The 20,276-nt window shown below is 39.8% G+C and overlaps 1 protein-coding gene and 1 non-coding gene across 3 annotated transcripts in view; both read right to left on the bottom strand.

Moving 5' to 3' along the window:
- Positions 1–1,126: 1,126 nt before the first annotated feature.
- Positions 1,127–20,276, bottom strand: part of WIF1 (WNT inhibitory factor 1) — a 92,273-nt gene continuing 73,123 nt past the window's right edge. For both annotated transcript variants that reach the window (NM_001075996.1, XM_005206638.5), the window contains 5 exons: positions 16,771–16,866; positions 12,165–12,260; positions 6,237–6,332; positions 5,631–5,726; positions 1,127–1,975 (listed from right to left, as the gene is read on the bottom strand). In NM_001075996.1, the coding sequence (NP_001069464.1) occupies positions 1,854–1,975; positions 5,631–5,726; positions 6,237–6,332; positions 12,165–12,260; positions 16,771–16,866 (506 nt within the window). In that variant the 3' untranslated portion in view covers positions 1,127–1,853. The remainder of the gene's footprint in view (positions 1,976–5,630; positions 5,727–6,236; positions 6,333–12,164; positions 12,261–16,770; positions 16,867–20,276) is intronic.
- On the bottom strand, positions 13,712–13,823 carry LOC112446919 (U6 spliceosomal RNA). Its single transcript, XR_003034993.1, has one exon. It is a non-coding gene; the product is annotated as a U6 spliceosomal RNA (small nuclear RNA).

Genomic DNA, 20,276 nt, shown 5'->3' with positions numbered 1-20,276 from the left:
TTTCAAACTGTTTTCCCATTGAGGTTATCACAAAATATTGAGCAGTGTTCCTGTGCTATACTGTAGGTCCTTGTTGGCTACTTTTTTAAATTAATTTTTATTGGAGTACAGTTGATTTTCAATGTCATGCCAGTTTCCACTGCACAGCAAAGCAACCCAGCGACACACATACATACACTTTTTTTCCAGTTCTTTTCCCATATAGATCATTATAGAGTGCTGAGTAGAGTTCCCTGTACTGTACAGTGGGTTTCTATTAGTTATCTGTTTTATATATTATAGTGTGTATATGTCTATCCCAATCTCCCAGTTTATCCTTCCCCATATTTCCCCCTTTGTTACCATAAGTTAATTTTCTACATCTCGGACTACATTTCTATTTTGTAAATAAGTTCATTTGTACCTTTTTAGATTCTCCATATAAGAAATATCACTGTTTATCTTTGTCTGATTTACTTCACTCAGTATAATGATCTCTAGGTCTATCCATGTAGCTGCAAATAGCATTACCTCATTCCTTTTATGGCTAATATTCCACTGTGTATCCCACATCTTCTTTATCCTTTCACCTGCTGATGGACATTTAGGTTGTCTCCATGCCTTAGGTATTATAAATAGCGCTGCTATGAATGCTAAAATGCATATACCTTTTTGAATTACAGTTTTCTCCAGATATGTGTCCAGGAGTGGGATTGTGGGATCATATGGTAACTCTATTTTAGTTTTTTAAAGAATCTCCATACGGTTTTCCACAGTGGCTGCATCAATTTACATTCCTAGTTGGTAACACTTTCATTTGTAATATTTTCACACCATTAGAAAGTCTTCACTAATGGGATATTTAACATGGTCTAGTTAGAGAAGATTTCTTGAAAGAAATGACAACAAGCTGGGAGCTGACATAAATAGGAGTGTTGCAGGCTCTGACAACAGAGGAGTGTAGGGTGGCCTGGCTGAAGCAGAGGCAGAACTGGGAGGGAAAGATGGGGCTGGAGAGCTAGTCCAGAGTCAGGGAAAGAATATCTTCTCTTTTTTATGATATTGCAAAGTTTTAACTTCTATTCAATTGCAACCAACTTTATTTCCATAAACTAGCACATGCAAAGACCACTCCATACCACACTCAGAAAACTAAAGCAGCATCTTTATTTTATACAAACAGTATAAAATGTTTATGTAAGAGCTGTGTTTTGTTTACAATATATTATATTGCTTCAAGCCAATGCCAACAGTTCATACATATATTCCCTATTTTATTGTGTTTACAATATATTATATCATTAAATGTCACTACCACAGTGTTATTTCTTTCTCGCTCTTTTTTAATACTGAATTCTCTGGAATCATGGTAAGGTCATGGTAAGGTAAAATGTATTATGAGTTTAAGGGGAATTCAAAAAATGTAACAAGTGTCTAAATACATGACAAAATAAATTGAAATGCGAAGACTTCAGCACTTTTAACTGCTTCATCCAAACCCTTGTGATTTATGCATTTTTATTCCATTTATCTTCTCTAATGTTGCCCAGCCTCTCAATACCGTGAATGCATTGTACTTTTGGAAATTATCTGCCAAGTACACACTGAAAAGACAAAAATTTAACCTGAACAACTGACATAACATAAAGTTGGTCCCAAAGCACCGAAACAAGAAAATCTATACCATCATGCTACAGCTGTACTTAGAAAACTTAAAAGGAAGAGTAAATATCAGCTCAGTGATTTATAATGAAGCTAATAAAATTCAGGCCAGTATTCTTAACTGTAATAAACATTACTTGAACATTCAACACATGAAAGGTTAACAAAGGCTATGAACTTGGTGTAACTTAAAATGTTTCAGATGTCGGAGTTCACCAGATGTAATTGGATTCAGGTGGGTCCTGCCGCTCCTCGGCCTTTTTAACTGAAGGCGTGTGCTGCCTGAGCTGGGCGCCTGCTGGCCTCAGGGTATGCAGGAGGCTGGCTCCATACCCTGCAAAATTATTCACAGCTTAAAAGAAAAGAAACTACAAAAACAAGCTCTTCAGATTCATTATTCACCATTCAAATAAAATCCATTTTCCCTTTCCAACCCAGAGTGAAAGACCACAGTGACCACAAAAAGCTACCTGAATGATGAGATGTTACAGGTTCAAGATCTCTTTTAAAAGAAATTCATTTTACTAACTCCATCAAATCTGGCTTCCATTGAATCTCTGATTCACTATATATTTTGGTCATGACACGCATGAAGCAAACTTGGGATGAATGTTATTGAATGGAAGGATGTTCTCCATCCAAAGGCTCGTAAGGATTAAGCACTGAGGTCTCATTGCAGGAGTGCTTTCTGCAGAGAACGTTGTCATTGATCCTTTCATTGCCTTGCAAAACCAATCTCCATTATTATTGAACTGCAGTCCATGGGGTCTCGAAGAGTCGGACACGACTGAGCGACTTCACTTTCACTTTTCACTTTCACACATTGGAGAAGGAAATGGCAACCCACTCCAGTGTTCTTGCCTGGAGAATCCCAGGGACGGGGGAGCCTGGTGGGCTGCCATCTATGGGATCGCACAGAGTCGGACACGACTGAAGTGACTTAGCAGTAGCAGCAGCAGCAGTTCAATAATAACAACTCCCATTCTTCATAAAGATCACATGATTAGGCATGGCTATTGCATTTACACAAAATATGAATTTTATAAGAATTAAAGACTTCCATAAGTCAGACAGAGAAGGTGAATTATTGTATGAGATCCCTTATATGTGGAATCTAAAAAGAAATGATACAAACAAATTTACTTAAAAAAAGAAAGAGACTCATAGACCTAGAGAATGAACTTCTGGTTGCAGGGGGTGAAGGAGAAGGATGGGTAGAAGGGATAGCTAGGGAGTTTGGGATGAACATGTACACACTGCTATGTTTGAAATGGACAACCAACAAGGCCTGCATAACACAGGGAACTCTGCTCAATGTTATATGGCAGCCTGGATGGAAGGTGAGTTTGGGGGAGAATGGCTACATTTATGTGTAGCAGAGTCCCTTTGCTATCCACCTGAAACTATCACAACATTGTTTATTAATTGGCTATACCCCAATACAAAATAGAAAGTTTTAAAAAAATGAATCAATCTAAAAGAATTCAGGAAAAGAGAAGTGTTTAAAAAAAAGTACACCAGTACATATATTAGAGAAGGGTTAGGATTTGAACTGCCTCCTTCTCAGTGGGCTTTTGTGAGCCTTGGTCAAGATGGGTGTCTACTGATAGCATTTCCAGTTCATCGTAAGAGGAGTATAACACAATAATACAATGTGAGTTGTGAGTTACACAACTCAAGACTTCTTTTCTCCTTACTTATGAACTTCTGAAGATGCCTGGATCACTGACTCACTTCTGCTGATTTCCTAAAACTGATCAGCAGTTAAAAATCTGCCTCCATCTTCCTGTGCATTAGAGTCAAGTTTGGCATTTCATTTGTTCCCTGTGGTTTTTAAATGCAAGCATGCCGTTAAGTAACTGCTGAGAACAGAATGCTTTGTTCCTGAATGCTTTTCTTTGAATTGTCAGCATGTAGGCTAGTAGCTCATGGACCGGCCAAGACAATGAGCCAACAATCCCTACCCTGCTGCTCACCCTGCCACCCATGAAGCCCAAACCTCCCTGGTGAGGCAGAGCCTGAGCCAGGAAGTCTGTCTCCAGTGTCCTCCTCCCATCTAGGATGTCTGGGTGCCTGGGACCTCCCAATGTGTCGCCTCACTGGAAATCTGTTCTTAGCAGAACTCTCTGCCTCACAGCTTCCTTGTCATCTCCTTTTAAGCAAAATTAACCTCATTCTTTCAGCCTGATTCTCTCAGCCACTGTACAAAATGGCTGGGGGGCCTCTCCTGTAAAACCTGCTTGCATTTTAATCAAGCACCAAGGCATCTTCTTGACATGCATGGCTGAATCTGAAATGCATGGCTGAATCTGAAGGCGGCAGAGATGACAAAAGCTTTCAGCAGCAAAGTCTACAAGTGAGAGTGCTACTGGGGCTGGGAGACCTGTCAGAACTGCTCACCTAAACTGCACGCATGAGGGCCTCTCACTTGCCTTCTTGGAATGGTTAATTGTCTATAGGTCTTTTACCTGAAGGAAGGTCCCCTTCTGCCCCATTTGGTACCATTCCATCATTTCCACCTGGGTAAACGAGCCATTTTCCAGAGGAATCCACTTTTTGTTAAGCTATGTCCACCTGAAGCCAATTCAACCTACCATCCAGCCAAGGCAATGGTGGAAAAAAGACTCAGCTCAATGGCTCAGTGTAGCCTAGGCCAGACACCAATATACTTTAAAACAAACAAACATGTAAAGCTACACATAACTGGTTTTATACATATCAGAATAGTACAATGTGTGTTATAAAATATGTACAAAAAGTAGGAATTAGAGATTGAGATATATAACTATACATATAAAATTTCTACATAAATGTAATAAAAGAACATAAAATATTTTTTTAAATGTCTTCGAACTAATATTTTCCCTTAGCACCCCAGATGATTATTCCACACTCACTGGGCTATATGCATCACCCTTTGGAGACCATTAGAAAAACACCTGATATGAAAGTGATCTGTTCACTTTGTGTACATTATTTTGGAAACAACTTGATAGGCACAATCTGGACTTGTATTAATCAAGGGAGCTGCATGACTGAATGAAGCCTTCCTTTGCCCACAGAAAGTAGCCAGTGGGTCCATCCTCAGCAGTTAGAGTTCAAGCTGCAGGATGAAACTGCAGAAATGCATTATTTGTTTCCTTCACTTGCTGATCGACTACCCCTCTCTCTTGATTCTGGGCACCACCAGGAAGGATCTTTTCTGTCTGTTCACTGGTATGTTTCCAGTGCCTGGATTCATGTTTAGCACAGAGACGATATCAATCAAAACAGAATGATTGAATTTAGCAACTTTAACTTTCATTTTGTGTATAAAATAGACCAGTGGTTTATTATCTTATCAGATCAGATCAGATCAGTTGCTCAGTCGTGTCCAACTCTTTGCGACCCCATGAATCGCAGCACGCCAGGCCTCCCTGTCCATCACCAACTCCCGGAGAGATAGTCCATTTTTGGTGGTCAGTAAATGTGAAAAAAAATACAACTCCATGTTAACATCTCTCCTGTACTTCACAGACCTTTTCTCTCCCTTGAAAGAACCTATTTAAAGCATCCCAAAACCAACACAGTGTAAAGATTTTACACAGCAAACTCATGTTCTAATGCTCCTTGATCAATCCTGAACGATAACATGAGAACTTTGTAGCTACTGATCTACATTTGATTTAGAAATCTTACTTTTATTCATTTCTATCATAGTTAACATACCATATTACCAAACCAACCTGGAATACTAATTTAACCTGGAAAATATTTGTGGTGATATTTTACAGATGTGGTGGTATTTTACAGCGATGCTTTCTTTCCTCTACACTCTAAAGCTTAGAGAGTTCTGGTGGTAGTGGGGACCAGTGGAGAGAGCAGGAAGAGGAGGAGAAGTTGGTTTTATGCAACGGAAAGCAGAGCTGAGTTATGGCTTGTCTGTCCTGGCCTTTGGAGCCAGGGAATAGACGTGCAAGAGTCTGGCTCCCCAGACAGTTCACACTCACTTTTATTGCAGTGTCTCCCATGCCAGCCTTCCCGACACTGGCATTTGTTGGGTTCGTGGCAGGTTCCATGTGTGCCGCAGCCAGGTTTGCAGACAGCTAGAGTCAAAGGAGATAAATAGAAAGTTTCCTGAGCTTTCACCGGTTAACAGAATTACGCAGCTATCTTCCCCGCAGTTCTTTCGAATGTGTTAGTTTTGGCTTCATCCCTTCATGTGTTTTTCTAAGTCAGTCTCCAGCTAGAAGTCAGTTTTGGACTCTTTTGAGTCAGTCCTGGAAGTGAGCTAGACTTGATGTTTCTCAGTGACAAAAGACACTCGGAGGACTTTGAAACTGCCAGGCAATGGAAGTTTATCTTCCTTAAGAAAACTCCTAATAGTTAAAAAGTTTGGTGGTGTGTGCAAATGTGTCTAAGTTTTTTTTTTTTACATGCATGGATTTCATATGTCTTTGGTCTACCTCAAGAAACATAAATGTCAGTGAAGAAAGGTTAATTGTGATGCCCTGGCAACATGCAGCAGGTACAGAAGTTAGGAAGTAAGAGAGAAGAGATCCCTGCTAGTTTAACTACCCCATAACACAGGTCGGCTGTGTGTACAGGGTACTTACGCTTTGAACAGAGGTCTCCTTGGTAACCTTTGGAGCACTTGCATTTGTTTTTACCAATGCATTTACCTCCATTTCGACAGGGCTGTGGGCATTTGCCTGAAATAGAAGAATGCAAATAAGCAAGGAACTCTGTTCTCCTTTCAGAGGCAATTACATTTTTTTCAAAGGAATCGCAAGGCTTTGAGAGGATCAAGGCTTTTAAGTGGCAGTTATTTCCACTTATTTCGGATCAACCCTGGCTTTGTTACTGTTTGAGCTTCGTTTTGGGGACAAATAGGCTCATATTTTATAATTTTGGATATGAATCTTCCACAATGAGTATTGTTCAAATGCTGTATTTATATCACTTTTTTGACAAACAATGTTTTATCTGATTCATAAAAACTTGTAATTCAAGATATATTGAAAGTGAAGATATGGATAGCCCCCTAAGTGATCTTTCCTCTGAGTTCTGATTTTTGTATGTCACTATTTCTGAAAGCAGGCCTATACCTGGACACGATGACTTCTGTCTTAGCCTAGGATTCTCCAGAAATCAGGACCTGCCTGCAGAGTTTATTCGGGGAAGTGATCCTTGGGATGAGGAATAGAGGGCAGGGAGAGTCAACAGCAGAAGAGAAAAAGCCAACACAAAAGTATGTTTGTAGGTTGTTCATCACTACAGCAACTGGGCTCTATTCTGCAGCATCTTTCTGAGGAGTCAGGTAGATGGACTGCTCCTTCAAGTTGCCTGAAGGGAGAGAGAGGGGAGTGTTTATTCATCTGCACCAGTGTCCACTGACCAAAGGTCACCCCATGGAATCACTTTCTTGAATTTCTAGTCTGTGACTACAGATTATATACGTATAATCTGTATACATGTGCAGTTGCTCAGTCATGTCTGACTCTCAAGAGTCTTCTCCAACACCATAGTTCATCAGTTCTTCAGCGCTCAGTTTTCTTTATGGTTCAATTCTCACATCCATACACAACTCCTTGAAAACTATAGCACTGACCATACAGATCTTTGTTGGCAAAGTAATGTCTCTGCTTTTTAATATGCTGCCTAGGTTTGTCATAGCTTTTCTTCCAAGGAGCAAGTGTCTTTTAATTTCATGGCTGTGGTGACCATCTGCAGTGATTTTGGAGCCCAAGAAAATAAAGTCTCTCACTGTTTCCATTGTTTCCCCATCTATTTGCCATGAAGCGATGGGACTGGATGCTATGATCTTCATTTTTTGAATGTTGAATTTTAAAAGCCAACTTTTTCCACCCTCCTCTTTCACTTTCATCAAGAGGCTTTTGAGTTCCTTTTCACTTTCTGCCATAAGGATGGTGTCATCTGCACATCTGAGGTGATTGATATTTCTCCCGGCAATCTTGATTCCAGCTTGTGCTTCTTCCAGCCCAGCATTTCTCATGATGTACTCTGCATATAAGTTAAATAAGCAGGGTGACAATATATAGCCTTGACGGACTCCTTTCCCAATTTGGAACCAGTCTGTTGTTCCATATCCGGTTCTAACTGTTGTTTCTTGACCTACATATAGGTTTCTCAGGAGGCAGGTAAAGTGTTCTGGTATTCCCATCTCTTTAAGAATTTTCCACAGTTTGTTGTGATTTTATATATATATATATATATATATATATATATATTTATTTATTTATTTATTTTTATTTATATTCAGTACTCAGGGTCTCTGGTGGGAAGCGAGAGACGTGTGGCTCAGCTCAGGTGCAATCAGACTGTGTTTGTACAGATTAGGTCATCGCAGTGATGGAGGGAAAGGCTGGCTGAGAAGGACATGAGGTGGGGCACACAAAGTCCTTGATTCCACACTTGGGCATTTTCCTGGAATGTCTCAGATCCTAAGAATACTTCATGCTTTATCTCTGTGCCAAATGAGGAGTGCTGATATTTTCACAGATCTCTGCATCCCAGGATTTTAGAGCTGGATATAGATGTAAAAATCATATTTTTCTTCTTTCTTACTTCTATGCATTTGCAATCTAGAATTTGCCATCCTGAGGCTGAAGTTTTTTCTGGGTAAGCATTATGCTTGACAGACATGTAGTGAATCCCATATGAAAATCATTTTGCTAAAAACACTTTCTTTTATTTATCCAAAATGACTTTCCTCACATATAAATCTCACTGTGGAGATTAGAGAGACAATTGAGATGTTAGTGTCTCTCAGAAAATTGAAATGCCATTAGAGCTGTAGGCTTTTCTGACACAGGGATGTTTCACAGAAAGGTGTTAAAACAACCTTAATACTTGAATGCCACCTTTCTATCAACCATTAAAATCCAAAAGAACCCTTTTTGCTAGGTTTGGACACAAAGAATAGCACTTACTCTGTGGTCAAGATCCAACTTCAATTTAAGGAAAGGAATATCTAACTCTGAATTTCCATTTGTGTCAAAGGAACATCTGATCCCATCATATGCTCAAAATTGGATACTTTGCAATGTACTGGGGTTTTTCAACTAAGCAAGATGTGGGACAATAATTAAATGGCAGAAAAGATAGAGGATATATTGTGAACTACTTGGGGGGTCCAAGGTTCCCCATATTCCAGGAGATGTGAACTTAGTATACAGAGAGAATGGAGAGAATGGCTGATAGAGACAATCTTTTCATTGTCCCCAAGGATGTTTTTGTTCCCTTGGCAAGAGGGAAGTGAGGACCCTGAGGCTTACTGCAGCCAACAGGGAAGATGTTCTCTCTTGGTTATCACAGAACAGAAATCTCTTTGCAGGTGACTATTAGAAGGCCATTCCTAGATCAAACCTCATGGAACCAAAATATCATGAAGGGATGACTGTTTTAAAGTTCAGAATTCTATAAATGTCTTTATTATTGACTTTCTTTTCCTAAAACTATATTGTGAACAAATTCTTATCATTGGATAGTGGAACCCTGAGTCAATGTGAGAAATCACACATTTTTACCCAAATGAGACTAAGCACTGCCTGAAGACAAATAGATTTGACTAATTCTAAACAATTCAAATTTTAGCTATAACCAGTGAGGACAGTGAGATAAGGTATTGACAAAATAAAGATATTAAACTTCCTCCACCCATCAGACTGGGAGGTAAATCTGTGACTATCCTTCACATAGAGAAAAGATGAACGTGGTTTACCGTAAGTGCCAACAACCACCATCTCTGAGTCTTAGAATTTTACAAGTGATTTTTAACTGTTTTATCCAATATTCTAATTTTTTATGGCAAACATTTTATATAGATTACAATAATAAAACCCATTAAGGTATTAAAAAACCCACTTTTGGTACCATATAATTTGGTTTTTTAAACTGAAGGCTCATTAAGGAATCTTATAAAGTTTATGAACCTTAAAGAACAAGAAAAACATATGTACAAATATCCAGATACTTCTAACCATAGTCTTGTTTGTTAACCTGCAAGTATATCTCACAATCAAGTCAGAATGAAGTTTGAGAAGCCATCAACTTTGATAGAGGCCAGGGGAAATGATAATAGCATCAGAATACATATTTTATCTAAAAAAAAAGAGAGACAATAACAAATACTGGTAAGGATATGGAGAAATTGGAACCCTTGTACATTGCTGGTGGGAATGTAAAATGGTACAACCACTTTGAAAAATAGTTTGGCAGTTCCTCAAAAAATTAAAGAGTTAACACATAGTCTAGCAATTCCACTCCTAGGAATACTCAGGAGAACTGAAAACATGTTCACACAAAAACTCGTACACAAATATTCATAGCAGCACTACTGTTTGCAGTAGCCCTAAAGTGGGGACAGCCCAGGTGCCCATCAGCTGATGGATGGATAAACCAAATGTCGTTGATATATCCACACAATGGAATATTATTTAGCAAGTAAAAGGAAGTAATGATATATGTAACAATAGAGGTGAACCTTGAAAATATGCTAAGTGAAAGAAGTCAGACATAGCAGGCCACATATTGTATAATTCTATTTATATGAAATATCCAATATCTAAGTACATTAGTGGATTCCAGGGGTTTGGGGTGAGGACCATGAGGAGTGACTGCTGATGGGAATAGGGTTTCTTTGGGGGATGGTAACATGTTCTAGAAGTAGATGCTGTACAACTTTGTGAATATAATCAATATCAATTGTATGCTTTAAAATAATTTTATGTATGTGAATTATGTCTCATGTTAAAAATAAGATATATAATTCAACTTTTTGTCTCTATTACACTATAGGCACTTTTCAATACAAGGCCGATTTTAATTTTTCCTGGTAATATGGTTCTGGCGATAGAAAAAAAAATTTCCTAAAAGGATTTGAGTATAACTTGTAATGGCAATAATCAAGAACTTTCAAAGGCCCACATTTTTGGTGCAATTAGGGAAAAAAAAAGAGTAGAAAACATTATCTCTGCCAATGGAAAGGTCATAAACCTAAGGGCATGAAAGAGCATATGTCCATGAAGAGAAAGGAACCCATGAACAAAGATTCATAAACATGAACCAATTAAGTACACAAAGTCTGAGTGTAAGTGTGTGGAGAAAATTGAGGGGAGTTAGTTCAGAGATATCTTTATCGGGGCAGGGTAATTAACAAGAACAGAAACCACATCCTGACAATTAAATTACATGTTCTATGAAAACTTCAGAAGTATTTCATTTGAACTCTATAAAAAAAAATAGTCATTTCAGCTATTACTCATTAAAGTGAAAAAATCCCCACAAATAAATTAGAGGTTGAAAGTTAAAATAGTAAGTCAGTATTATTTAATTCTGAACCCACTACAACTTCAGAAACTATGGCTAGAGCAAACACAGTGGTGTTTTATGGACATAATACAGCTGGAGGTGAAAATGCCGTATTCCAGAACTTCCAGAAAAGTAGGGACATGCTCACTCACATTCCTTTTGTTTCTTCCTGAGCCAGGCTTTGGTGTTATCTGTTTTTGGGGTCACAGAGCAATCTAGGGTGAGGTTGGCTCATTTCTGAGTTGAGCAGAGAGCTTCAGTGATGGGAAGATAACAGGGCCAGGGCAAAGAGTTTGGTATCCTGGTTCCCAAAACAATGATTATCTACCACATTCCACCCTTAAATTTGTATTTTTTTTTTTTTTTTTTGGTATCACAGCATGACAAACATCTAGAGAAGGCATAATGTGCATTGATTTTAAGTTTATGGATCAACTATTTTTTTTTTGTCAACCATAAATAAACACTTAAGAGACACTTCCTCAATCTAGATACAGAGCATTTTAGGCACATCAGAAAGTTTTATTGTGCTCCCAATCACTATTCTGGTTTCTATGATCTCCTAATACTTTTGCCTGTTCTTGAACTTCATAAAAATGGAATCGTCCAGCATGCATTTTTGTGTGTCTAACTTCTTTTACTTAGCATAACATCTGTGCAATTCATTCACGCTGTTGTGTGTGCTATTAGATGCTTTTGTTTTTATTGCTCTTTACCTTACTTCCCTCCTTTTTCTTGAGTCTGTCTTTTTCTCTGAGATGGATTACTAGGCTCTGGCTGGTTGGGAAATGTGGCAGTGAGTTGGGAAATGTGAACAGAAAGAAGAAAGCCAGAGGTGGGGGAAAAAGACTCTATGCCTGCAGGTAAGTGAACAAATTCCAGCTGTCCTTAAGCTCTGGTCTACATTTCTAGTCTCAAACTATGAACTCTCCACAAGAAACAGTGCAACATGGTGAAGAGCGCAAACCAGACACAACCGAGTCAGAGAGTGTTTAATGAGTCAGCTGAGCTGATCTATGCCTCTCCTCTACCCCACTGTTAGCCAAAATGGATGGCGGCTGAATCTAGTAAAAAGAAACCCCTGGCCTGAGACCTTAGACGAGCTATTCATTGTCTCGGGGCTTCAGATTCCTCATCAATAAAATGAAGGGGTCAGATGGTGCCGCTCATGTTCCCCACCCCAAACAAAGACAATGCAGGTCAGTACTCACTTGTTTCACACTGCTCTCCCTCTAGTCCTGGAGGGCAAATACACTTTCCAGGGTAGAAACAGGTCCCTCCGTTAAAGCAGGTGGCTGAGCAATTTGCTGTTAGAATGAATAACAGGGTATTGCATTAGATAGTCACTTAAATCTAACAACAACATTTCATTAAGGCTAAGTGATACTTCTTAGGCATCTGCTACTTGCCCATTTACTTATTTAATAAAATAAGCCATATTACCCAGACAGCAGTGGTAATCAATTGCTTGATCATTTGCAGATTCAGGCAATATAACAGGATACCACACACATGACACCAGACCCACCTCTAGGGGTTTGTTTGCCTCTTAGTGAAAAAAGGCAACAGTGGGTAAAAACAAATATCTTTTTAATTTTATTGTAAATATCTATGCTCTTAAAAAGGAAAAGAATGCTATAAACCCAAGAAAATATTTAAGATGAATGAAGAATAAAAGGAGAAAACCTTCTTTGGAGCAGATAAAAGGGAGAGAAGTCATAAATATTAGGATTGGACAGAGGAGAAAGCAACTTTTTTCCTGATTAAGAGGAACAGAGATGCATCTTATATAACAGAAATTTTTGAAAAAAAAAGTTTTTATGACATTTGCAAGAAAGAGTAATTATATTCAGGAAAGGGCAGCCTATTCCCCTTTATGAGATCCCGTAGGCAGGGAAGTGGCAGTGGCATGAGCTAGAGGGATGACGAAAGTGGGTATGTGACTGTGGGAGTCCAATAAACTAGATTTTCCAGGTGATAATCATACTGCTGGTAGTTCATCCTAAACCCTCCTTTTTAGAGTCAGCTTCTGGAGTTTCACTGCTCACTGGCACCTAAAATAGAGGGAGGACAGAAATGAAAACGGGGGAGAGCAAGTATCTAAAAATAGACAAGTTGGCTCATTCTATAACGGAGATGAAAATAAGAACTCAGCTATTCCAGTTTCACGGCCTTTTTGTTCTTGTCCTATATAAAACAGGCCAAAATTGGCTGTAGGTGAATGAGAGCTGGAATAAGCGTCCAGGAAGAAAATCAGAAAGGATTTCCAAAAGTTCTAAGTGTGTGCTTTCTTTGCGGAAATGAAATCCAACTAAAATATTCTATGAATATCATGCTTCCTAAATGATAAAACTTTTGTTAAAAATCATAAGCATCTCCTAGCTTAAGGCCATGCTGTACTTGCCTTGGCAAAATCAAGTTTCCTGTCATAGAGGGTAACAAAAGCACTGGAGGACAGGATTTAGGATTTAGGAGAATCCGATTTTTGAACTTCCTTTGTTACTTGCTGCTAACATTGTTGAAAGTGAAGTGTTGCTCAGTGCTGTCTGACTTCACAACCGCATAGGCTGTAGCTCACCAGCCTCCTCTGTCATGGAATTCTCCAGGCAAGAATATTGGAGAGGGTAGCCATTCCCATCCTTCTCCAGGGTAGTATCTTCCCCACCCAGGGATCGAACCCAGGTCTCCTCCTTGCAGGCAATTACCATCTGAGCCACTGAAGCTAATATTAGGGCAGGACCTTTTGTAATAATCTAGAATTATTATGGAATGTTTCACAAGTTTGCCTGTCATCCTTACACAGGGGCCATGCTAATCTTCTCTGTCCTGTTCCAATGTTATCACATGTATTGCCAAAGTGAGCAGAGGACAGTTGTTTTTGTGAGCATGTCTTATCTCCCCACTTGCCCCTGTTTCTCCTGGGGATAATAGGAGATGAGAAAACATCAGGATCTGTGTCCACTTTGCTGGATCTCGCTGGACACTATCCTTACTAACATGTAGAATGCAATGAACCTGGGAGTTTAATCAAAAGTTACAGAATGTGACCAACATTACAAATGTGTCACATTACAAATGTGACAAAACTGAATATTGAATCTGGCCACACCCTTAATAATTGCATAATTGCTTCTCTCCATCTCTGTTGTGCGATGATTCTTGACTAAGAAAATGAGCCAGAGACACCAAAGGACTTTCACTGGGGCTGAAGGTTTGCTGGGCCGGTATTTAACCACTCAGCCGTTAACATTTACAACAGATGTCCCAAGAGCCAATGAAAGTTAATCTTTAGTGTTTCTTTGAATCTGTAGTGCCAAGGTCTAGTTCCATGCCAGTAATTAAACCATTTTTCAGAAGCTCTATACTCCCTCCTGGATAATAAATGCATCTTTTGGTTGAGATAGTAAAAAAACATTATTTCTTTTAATGTTCCCAGATCTCCAGTGAGACCAAGTGGAATTTCAACAGACTTTCCAAAAGAATAAGAAAAAGTTACTGGAGTCTAACAAGAAGGAAAATCTTTCATCTGAAAGGTAAAATATTACAAATGTAAAAGGACTGGAATACACATAGATATTTTCCTTCACAGGACCATGCAGTGTTGAGACACCCTGGCATAAAAAAGACATTATAGTTGATTATCAGTCACTGTGCATACTACACCAATAATAAGCCTCATAAATGGTCTTTTAAAATTGGATAATACATTTGTTCTTCATCCAAATTTCTGAAGGATTGGCTCTATTGCCTAGTAAATTTGAGATAATATGAATTTAATTCTGCTTCTAGAATTAAATTCTGCCCAATTCTGAAGTAGCAGAAGGGCTGAATGCTAAATTTAGACAAATGAAAAGAAGCTGCACAAGAAAGAATTTTTTACTCACTGGCTATTATTATCAGTGTCATTAGTGATTAATCTTTATAAAATTTTAAAGTTGTTTTCATTCCAATGCTATAGTTTTCAAAGACCACCTACAAATAAAAGGTAGAGATGTGAACATGTGCTCTCAGTTAGCTTAGAGATGGGGGAACCAGGGGTCAATGGCTTAATTTCTATTTACAGTTGGGAAAAGCATGGCCCACAGAGATTGGTTTCTCTACTCAGAGTCACTTGTAAAGGAACCGGGTTCTGAAACAGGTAGCCTGAGTGGCAACACGGTACAGTGGAGGATGTGAATTTGGGTCAAACTACTCAAGGTCTATAAACTTTATTTTGCTTATCTGGGACTATGATGAATAATTATTTACATATCTCAAAAGATTGTTAGAACTAAAGTCAGGTAATTGTATGAAGGTACTTTGCATATCACAAAATAACAGACAACCATAATGATTATTCTGACTCATGCTAAGGGCTCCTTCCTTTAGCTTTTCTTTCATTTTAAAAAAGCTGCTCATTTTGATGTTAATTGGTGCTATCTGTATTATCACTAAAGAGACACTTCTCAAAAATAAGCACATTATTTTATTTTGGCCAATCCAATATTTATTTTAGAAAATAGTGCCCTACTCATGCACTTGGCTTTTCTGGTGGCTCAGTGGTAAAGAACCCGGCTGCCCGTGTAGGATATGTGAGTCAGTCCCTGGGTCGGGAAGATCCATGGAGGAGGAAATGGCAACCCACTCCAATGTTCTTGCCTGGAGAATCTCATGGACTGAGGAGCCTGGTGGGCTACAGTCCATGGGGTTGCAAAAGAGTCGGACACAACCAAGCAACCAAACAACAACAATGCACACAATTAGCATTTTTGACAGAAGGATAATTTCATTAAATACATACACTTTAAGGATGTTAATTTTTTTCCATCATACACTTTACAGATGTTAATTTTTTTCCATAAAAGATGTGAACCAGGCAAAGTAGATAGGTGTCTTGCAAGACTATGAATCACACCATTCTACTCTAGAGCCATGTTTGAATCTACTTTCTGAGAGTAAAATCTGGCTATGCTGCTGCTTCATAGGAAGGAGGGACCCATGCTCTCAGGGATGTGATCTGTGAGCAGAGAATTAAATGGGTGATCAGTGAACTTCTAGGTCAGGCAATTTGGAAGAGATTGTTTTAGAAGCTCACCCATAAAACTGATTTGGGACATACGAAAACAGCAATGGGCCAGGAGTAGCTAACTGTCCATGAAACTTCATGCTCCCCTCCCATAAAGGGAGATAGCTGTCCAACCAGGAATGACATTTCTCCTGCTTGCATCCAGGTAGGTAATGAGGCTAATTCCTATCCACGGAATGTGTGTTGAAAGTTTTGTGGGTCACTTTTGGACTTTTTTTGTTTTTTTTTAAGCAGTGCCTATTCCAATCTTTGCTGGAACCAGAGAGCTCCTAAGCTGTCAGCAGGATCATCAGTGCCTGGGGCCCTGAGTCACTGTATGGAGAACTGCCTTGCCCACTGACCAGGTTCCTGCGCTGGAGCATTCTGTGAGTGAATGTAAACTTGTACTGTGTTAAGCTACACTGAAATTTATAGTTAATGTTAAAGCAACCAGCGAAGTGATACACCCTATTTATAAAGCTGTTATGAAGAGTGATGATATAGTAAATATACTTCTTTTAATTGAAACATATATATTACCATATGTAAAATAGGTAGCTAGTGGGAAGTTGCTGTATAACACAGGGAGCTCAAACAAGTGCTCTATGATGACCTAGAGGGCTGGGAAGGAGGTTCAAGGGGGAGGGGACGAATGTGTACTTATGGCTGATTCACCTTGTTGTATAGAAGAAACCAACACAACATTATAAAGCAATTATCCTCCAGTAAAAAAAAAAAAAAAAGTAAAAAGAACCTTGTTCTTAGGAAGTTACCTTTATCGCAATTGACTCCATAGAATCCAGGTGGACAGATGCAGAAACCGGGAGTAACACATAGCCCGCCATTCATGCATCGTGGTGAGCAAAGGACTAATGGGGAGAGAGAATTCTAATTAAGGCCAATAGGGTTTTAGAAACAGGACCATTTTGGAAATGTCGATAATATAACAGGTCTACATTTTCAAGCTTTGTGGTTGACTCTAAAGGGGTTGCTCTGTAAAGAGAGAAGTTTGGTATATTAAAATTATTTTTGTGCAGTAAATAAGGTTATATTTTTAACCAATTTCATAGAAGAGAATTTTGGAATTGTTCCACTTGAATGGCTGATTAAAATTTTCCCAGAATCATTATTTTAAGTAAGATGTGGTCTTCTTAAGAAGTATCTTTTTCTGCCTTATTTCCTCAATTTTTCAATTTCAAACTATCTTCTGCAAATATCATTTTCTGCTGTATTTCCTCAACCTTTCAATTTCAAAATCAGTCCAGATGGAGCTCAGGACAAGATGGTGGAATAGAAGGACTTTGAGATCACTTCCTCTCATGAGAAGACCAAAATCACAACTGCTAAACAATCATTGATTAAAAAAAAGACTGGAACGTACCAAAAAAGATATTCTACATCACAAAGACATAAAGAACAAACCACAACAAGACGGCAGGAGGGGCACACTCTCTACACAGTCAAATCCCATACCCCCTAGGTGGGTGACCTGCAAACTGACAACAGTTGCAGAAGCTCTCCCACAGGAGTGAGAGCTCTGAGTCCCACATCAGCCTCCCCAGTCTGGGGGTCTGGCATTAGGAGGAGGGTAGACTTGAGTGCAGGAGCTCCACCGGACTGCGGGAAGCAGAGACTCCACTCTTGGAGGGCATACCTGGGTCTTGTGTTACCAAGACCCAGGGCAAAAGTAGTGACTTTACAGGAACCTGGGCTAGACCTACCTAGTCTTGGAGGGTCTCCAGGAGAGGCAGGGGGAAGCTGTGGCTCACTCTGGGGACAAGGACACTGGTCAGAAGATTCAGGGAATTTTCACTGGCATGAGCTCTCATGGAGGCCAGGCCAACATTTTGGCACCAAGACCAGAACCCACCCAACAGCCTATAGGATCCAGTGCTTGTACACCTCAGGCCAAACAATAAACAGGGTAGGAACACAGCCTACTCATCAGCAGACAGGCTGCCTAAAGACTTCAGGACCTCATAGCCACCTCATCTTGTTCAGTCACTAAGTCATGTCTGACTGCAACTCCATGGACTGCAGCACAGCAGGCTTCCCTGTCCTTCACGATTGTTTAAACTCATGTCTACATCTCAATGATGCCATCCAACCATCTCATCCTCTGTCGTCTCCTTCTCCTCCTGCCCTCAATCTTTCTCAGCATCAGCCACCGCTAGAGACACCCCTTGACATGGCCCTCCCCACCAGAGGGCCAACACCCAGCTTCACTCACAAGGCCCCTCCAAACAGGAAGCCTACATAAGCCTCTAGACCAGCCTCACCCACTGAGGGACAGATAACAGATGCAAGAAAATCACAACCCCTCAGTCTGAGGACCTAGCCTATCCACAACAGGCCAGACCCTACTCTGGGTGGGACCAACTGGGCCCCAGACCTGCAACAAGTAGGCCAACACAAGCCTTGGGACACCATGGAAACAATCCCACTTACCATCACATCAAAAAGAATAAAATACCTAAGAGGAAAGCTATCTGAGAAGATAAAAGATCTATACTCAAAAAAACTGTAAGTCACTGATAAAAAAAAATTGAAGGTGATACAATCAGATGGAAAGCTACACCATCTTCTCAGATTGGAAGAATCAATATTGTTAAAATGACCATACTATCCAAGGAAGTCTACAAATTCACTATTCAGTTCAGTCCAGTCACTCAGTCATGTCTGACTCTTTGCGACCCCATGAATCACAGCATGCCAGGCCTCCCTGTCCATCAGCAACTCCTGGAGTTTACTCAAACTCATGTGCATCGAGTCAGTGATGCCATCCAGCCATCTCATCCTCCGTCATCCCCTTCTCCTCTTGCCCCCAATCCCTCCCAGCATCAAAGTCTTTTCCAATGAGTCAACTCTTCTCATGAGGTGGCCAAAGTATTAGAGTTTCAGCTTTAGCAACAGTCCTTCCAAGGAACACCCAGAACTGATCTCCTTTAGGATGGACTGGTTGGACCTCCTTGCAGTCCAAGGAACTCTCAAGAGTCTTCTCCAACACCACAGTTCAAAAGCATCAATTCTTCAGCGCTCAGCTTTCTTCACAGTCCAACTCTCACATCCATACATGACCACTGGAAAAACCATAGCCTTGACTAGACGGACCTTTGTTGGCAAAGTAATGTCTCTGCTTTTTAACGTGCTATCTAGGTTGGTCATAACTTTTCTTCCAAGGAGTAAGCGTCTTTTAATTTCATGGCTGCAGTCACCATCTGCAGTGATTTTGGAGCCCCAAAAAATAAAGTCTGCCGCTGTTTCCACTGTTTCTCCATCTATTTGCCATGAAGCAATGGGACCGGATGCCATGATCTTTGTTTTCTGAATGTTGAGCTTTAAGCCAACTTTTTCACTCTCCTCTTTCACTTTCATCAAAGGTCTCTTTAGTTCCTCTTCACTTTCTGCCATAAGGGTGGTGTCATCTGCATATCTGAGGTATTTCTCCCAGCAAATCTTGATTCCAACTTGTGCTTCTTCCAGCCCAGCATTTCTCATGATGTACTCTGCATAGAAGTTAAATAAGCAGGGTGACAATATACAGCCTTGACATACTCTTTTTCCTATTTGGAACCAGTCTGTTGTTCTGTGTCCAGTTCTAACTGTTGCTTCCTGACCTGCATACAGGTTTCTCAAGAGGCAGGTCAGGTGGTCTGGTATTCCCATCTCTTGAAGAATTTTCCACAGTTTATTATGATCCACACAGTCAAAGGCTTTGGCATACTCAATAAAGCAGAAATAGATGTTTTTCTGGAACTCTCTTGCTTTTTCCATGATCCAGCGGATGTTTTGCAATTTGATCTCTGGTTCTTCTGCCTTTTCTAAAACCAGCTTGAACATGTGGAAGTTCACGGTTCACGTATTGCTGAAGCCTGGCTTGGAGAATTTTGAGCATTCCTTTACTAGCGTGTGAGATGCGTGCAATTGTGTGGTAGTCTGAGCATTCTTTGGCATTGCCTTTCTTTGGGATTGGAATGAAAACTGACCTTTTCCAGTCCTGTGGCCACTGCTGAGTTTTCCAAATTTGTTGGCATATTGAGTGCAGCAGTTTCACTGTAATCCCTATCAAATTACAAATGGCATTTTTCACAGAACTAGGACAAAAATGTTTTAATTTGCATGGAAACATAAAAGACCCCTTGGAACAGCCAAAGAAATCTTGAGAAAGAAAAACAGAGCTGGAGGAATCAGACTCCCTGACTTCAGATTATACTACAAGGCTACAATCATCGAAATAGTATGGCACTTGCACAAAACCAGACAGAGAGATCAATGGAAC

The sequence above is a fragment of the Bos taurus genome, chromosome 5 (genome assembly GCF_002263795.3).
Source record: "Bos taurus isolate L1 Dominette 01449 registration number 42190680 breed Hereford chromosome 5, ARS-UCD2.0, whole genome shotgun sequence".
NCBI classification, from domain to species: Eukaryota; Metazoa; Chordata; class Mammalia; order Artiodactyla; family Bovidae; genus Bos; species Bos taurus.
The sequence above is the reverse complement of the archived record's forward strand: the minus strand, read 5'-3'. Positions and strand labels throughout refer to the sequence as shown.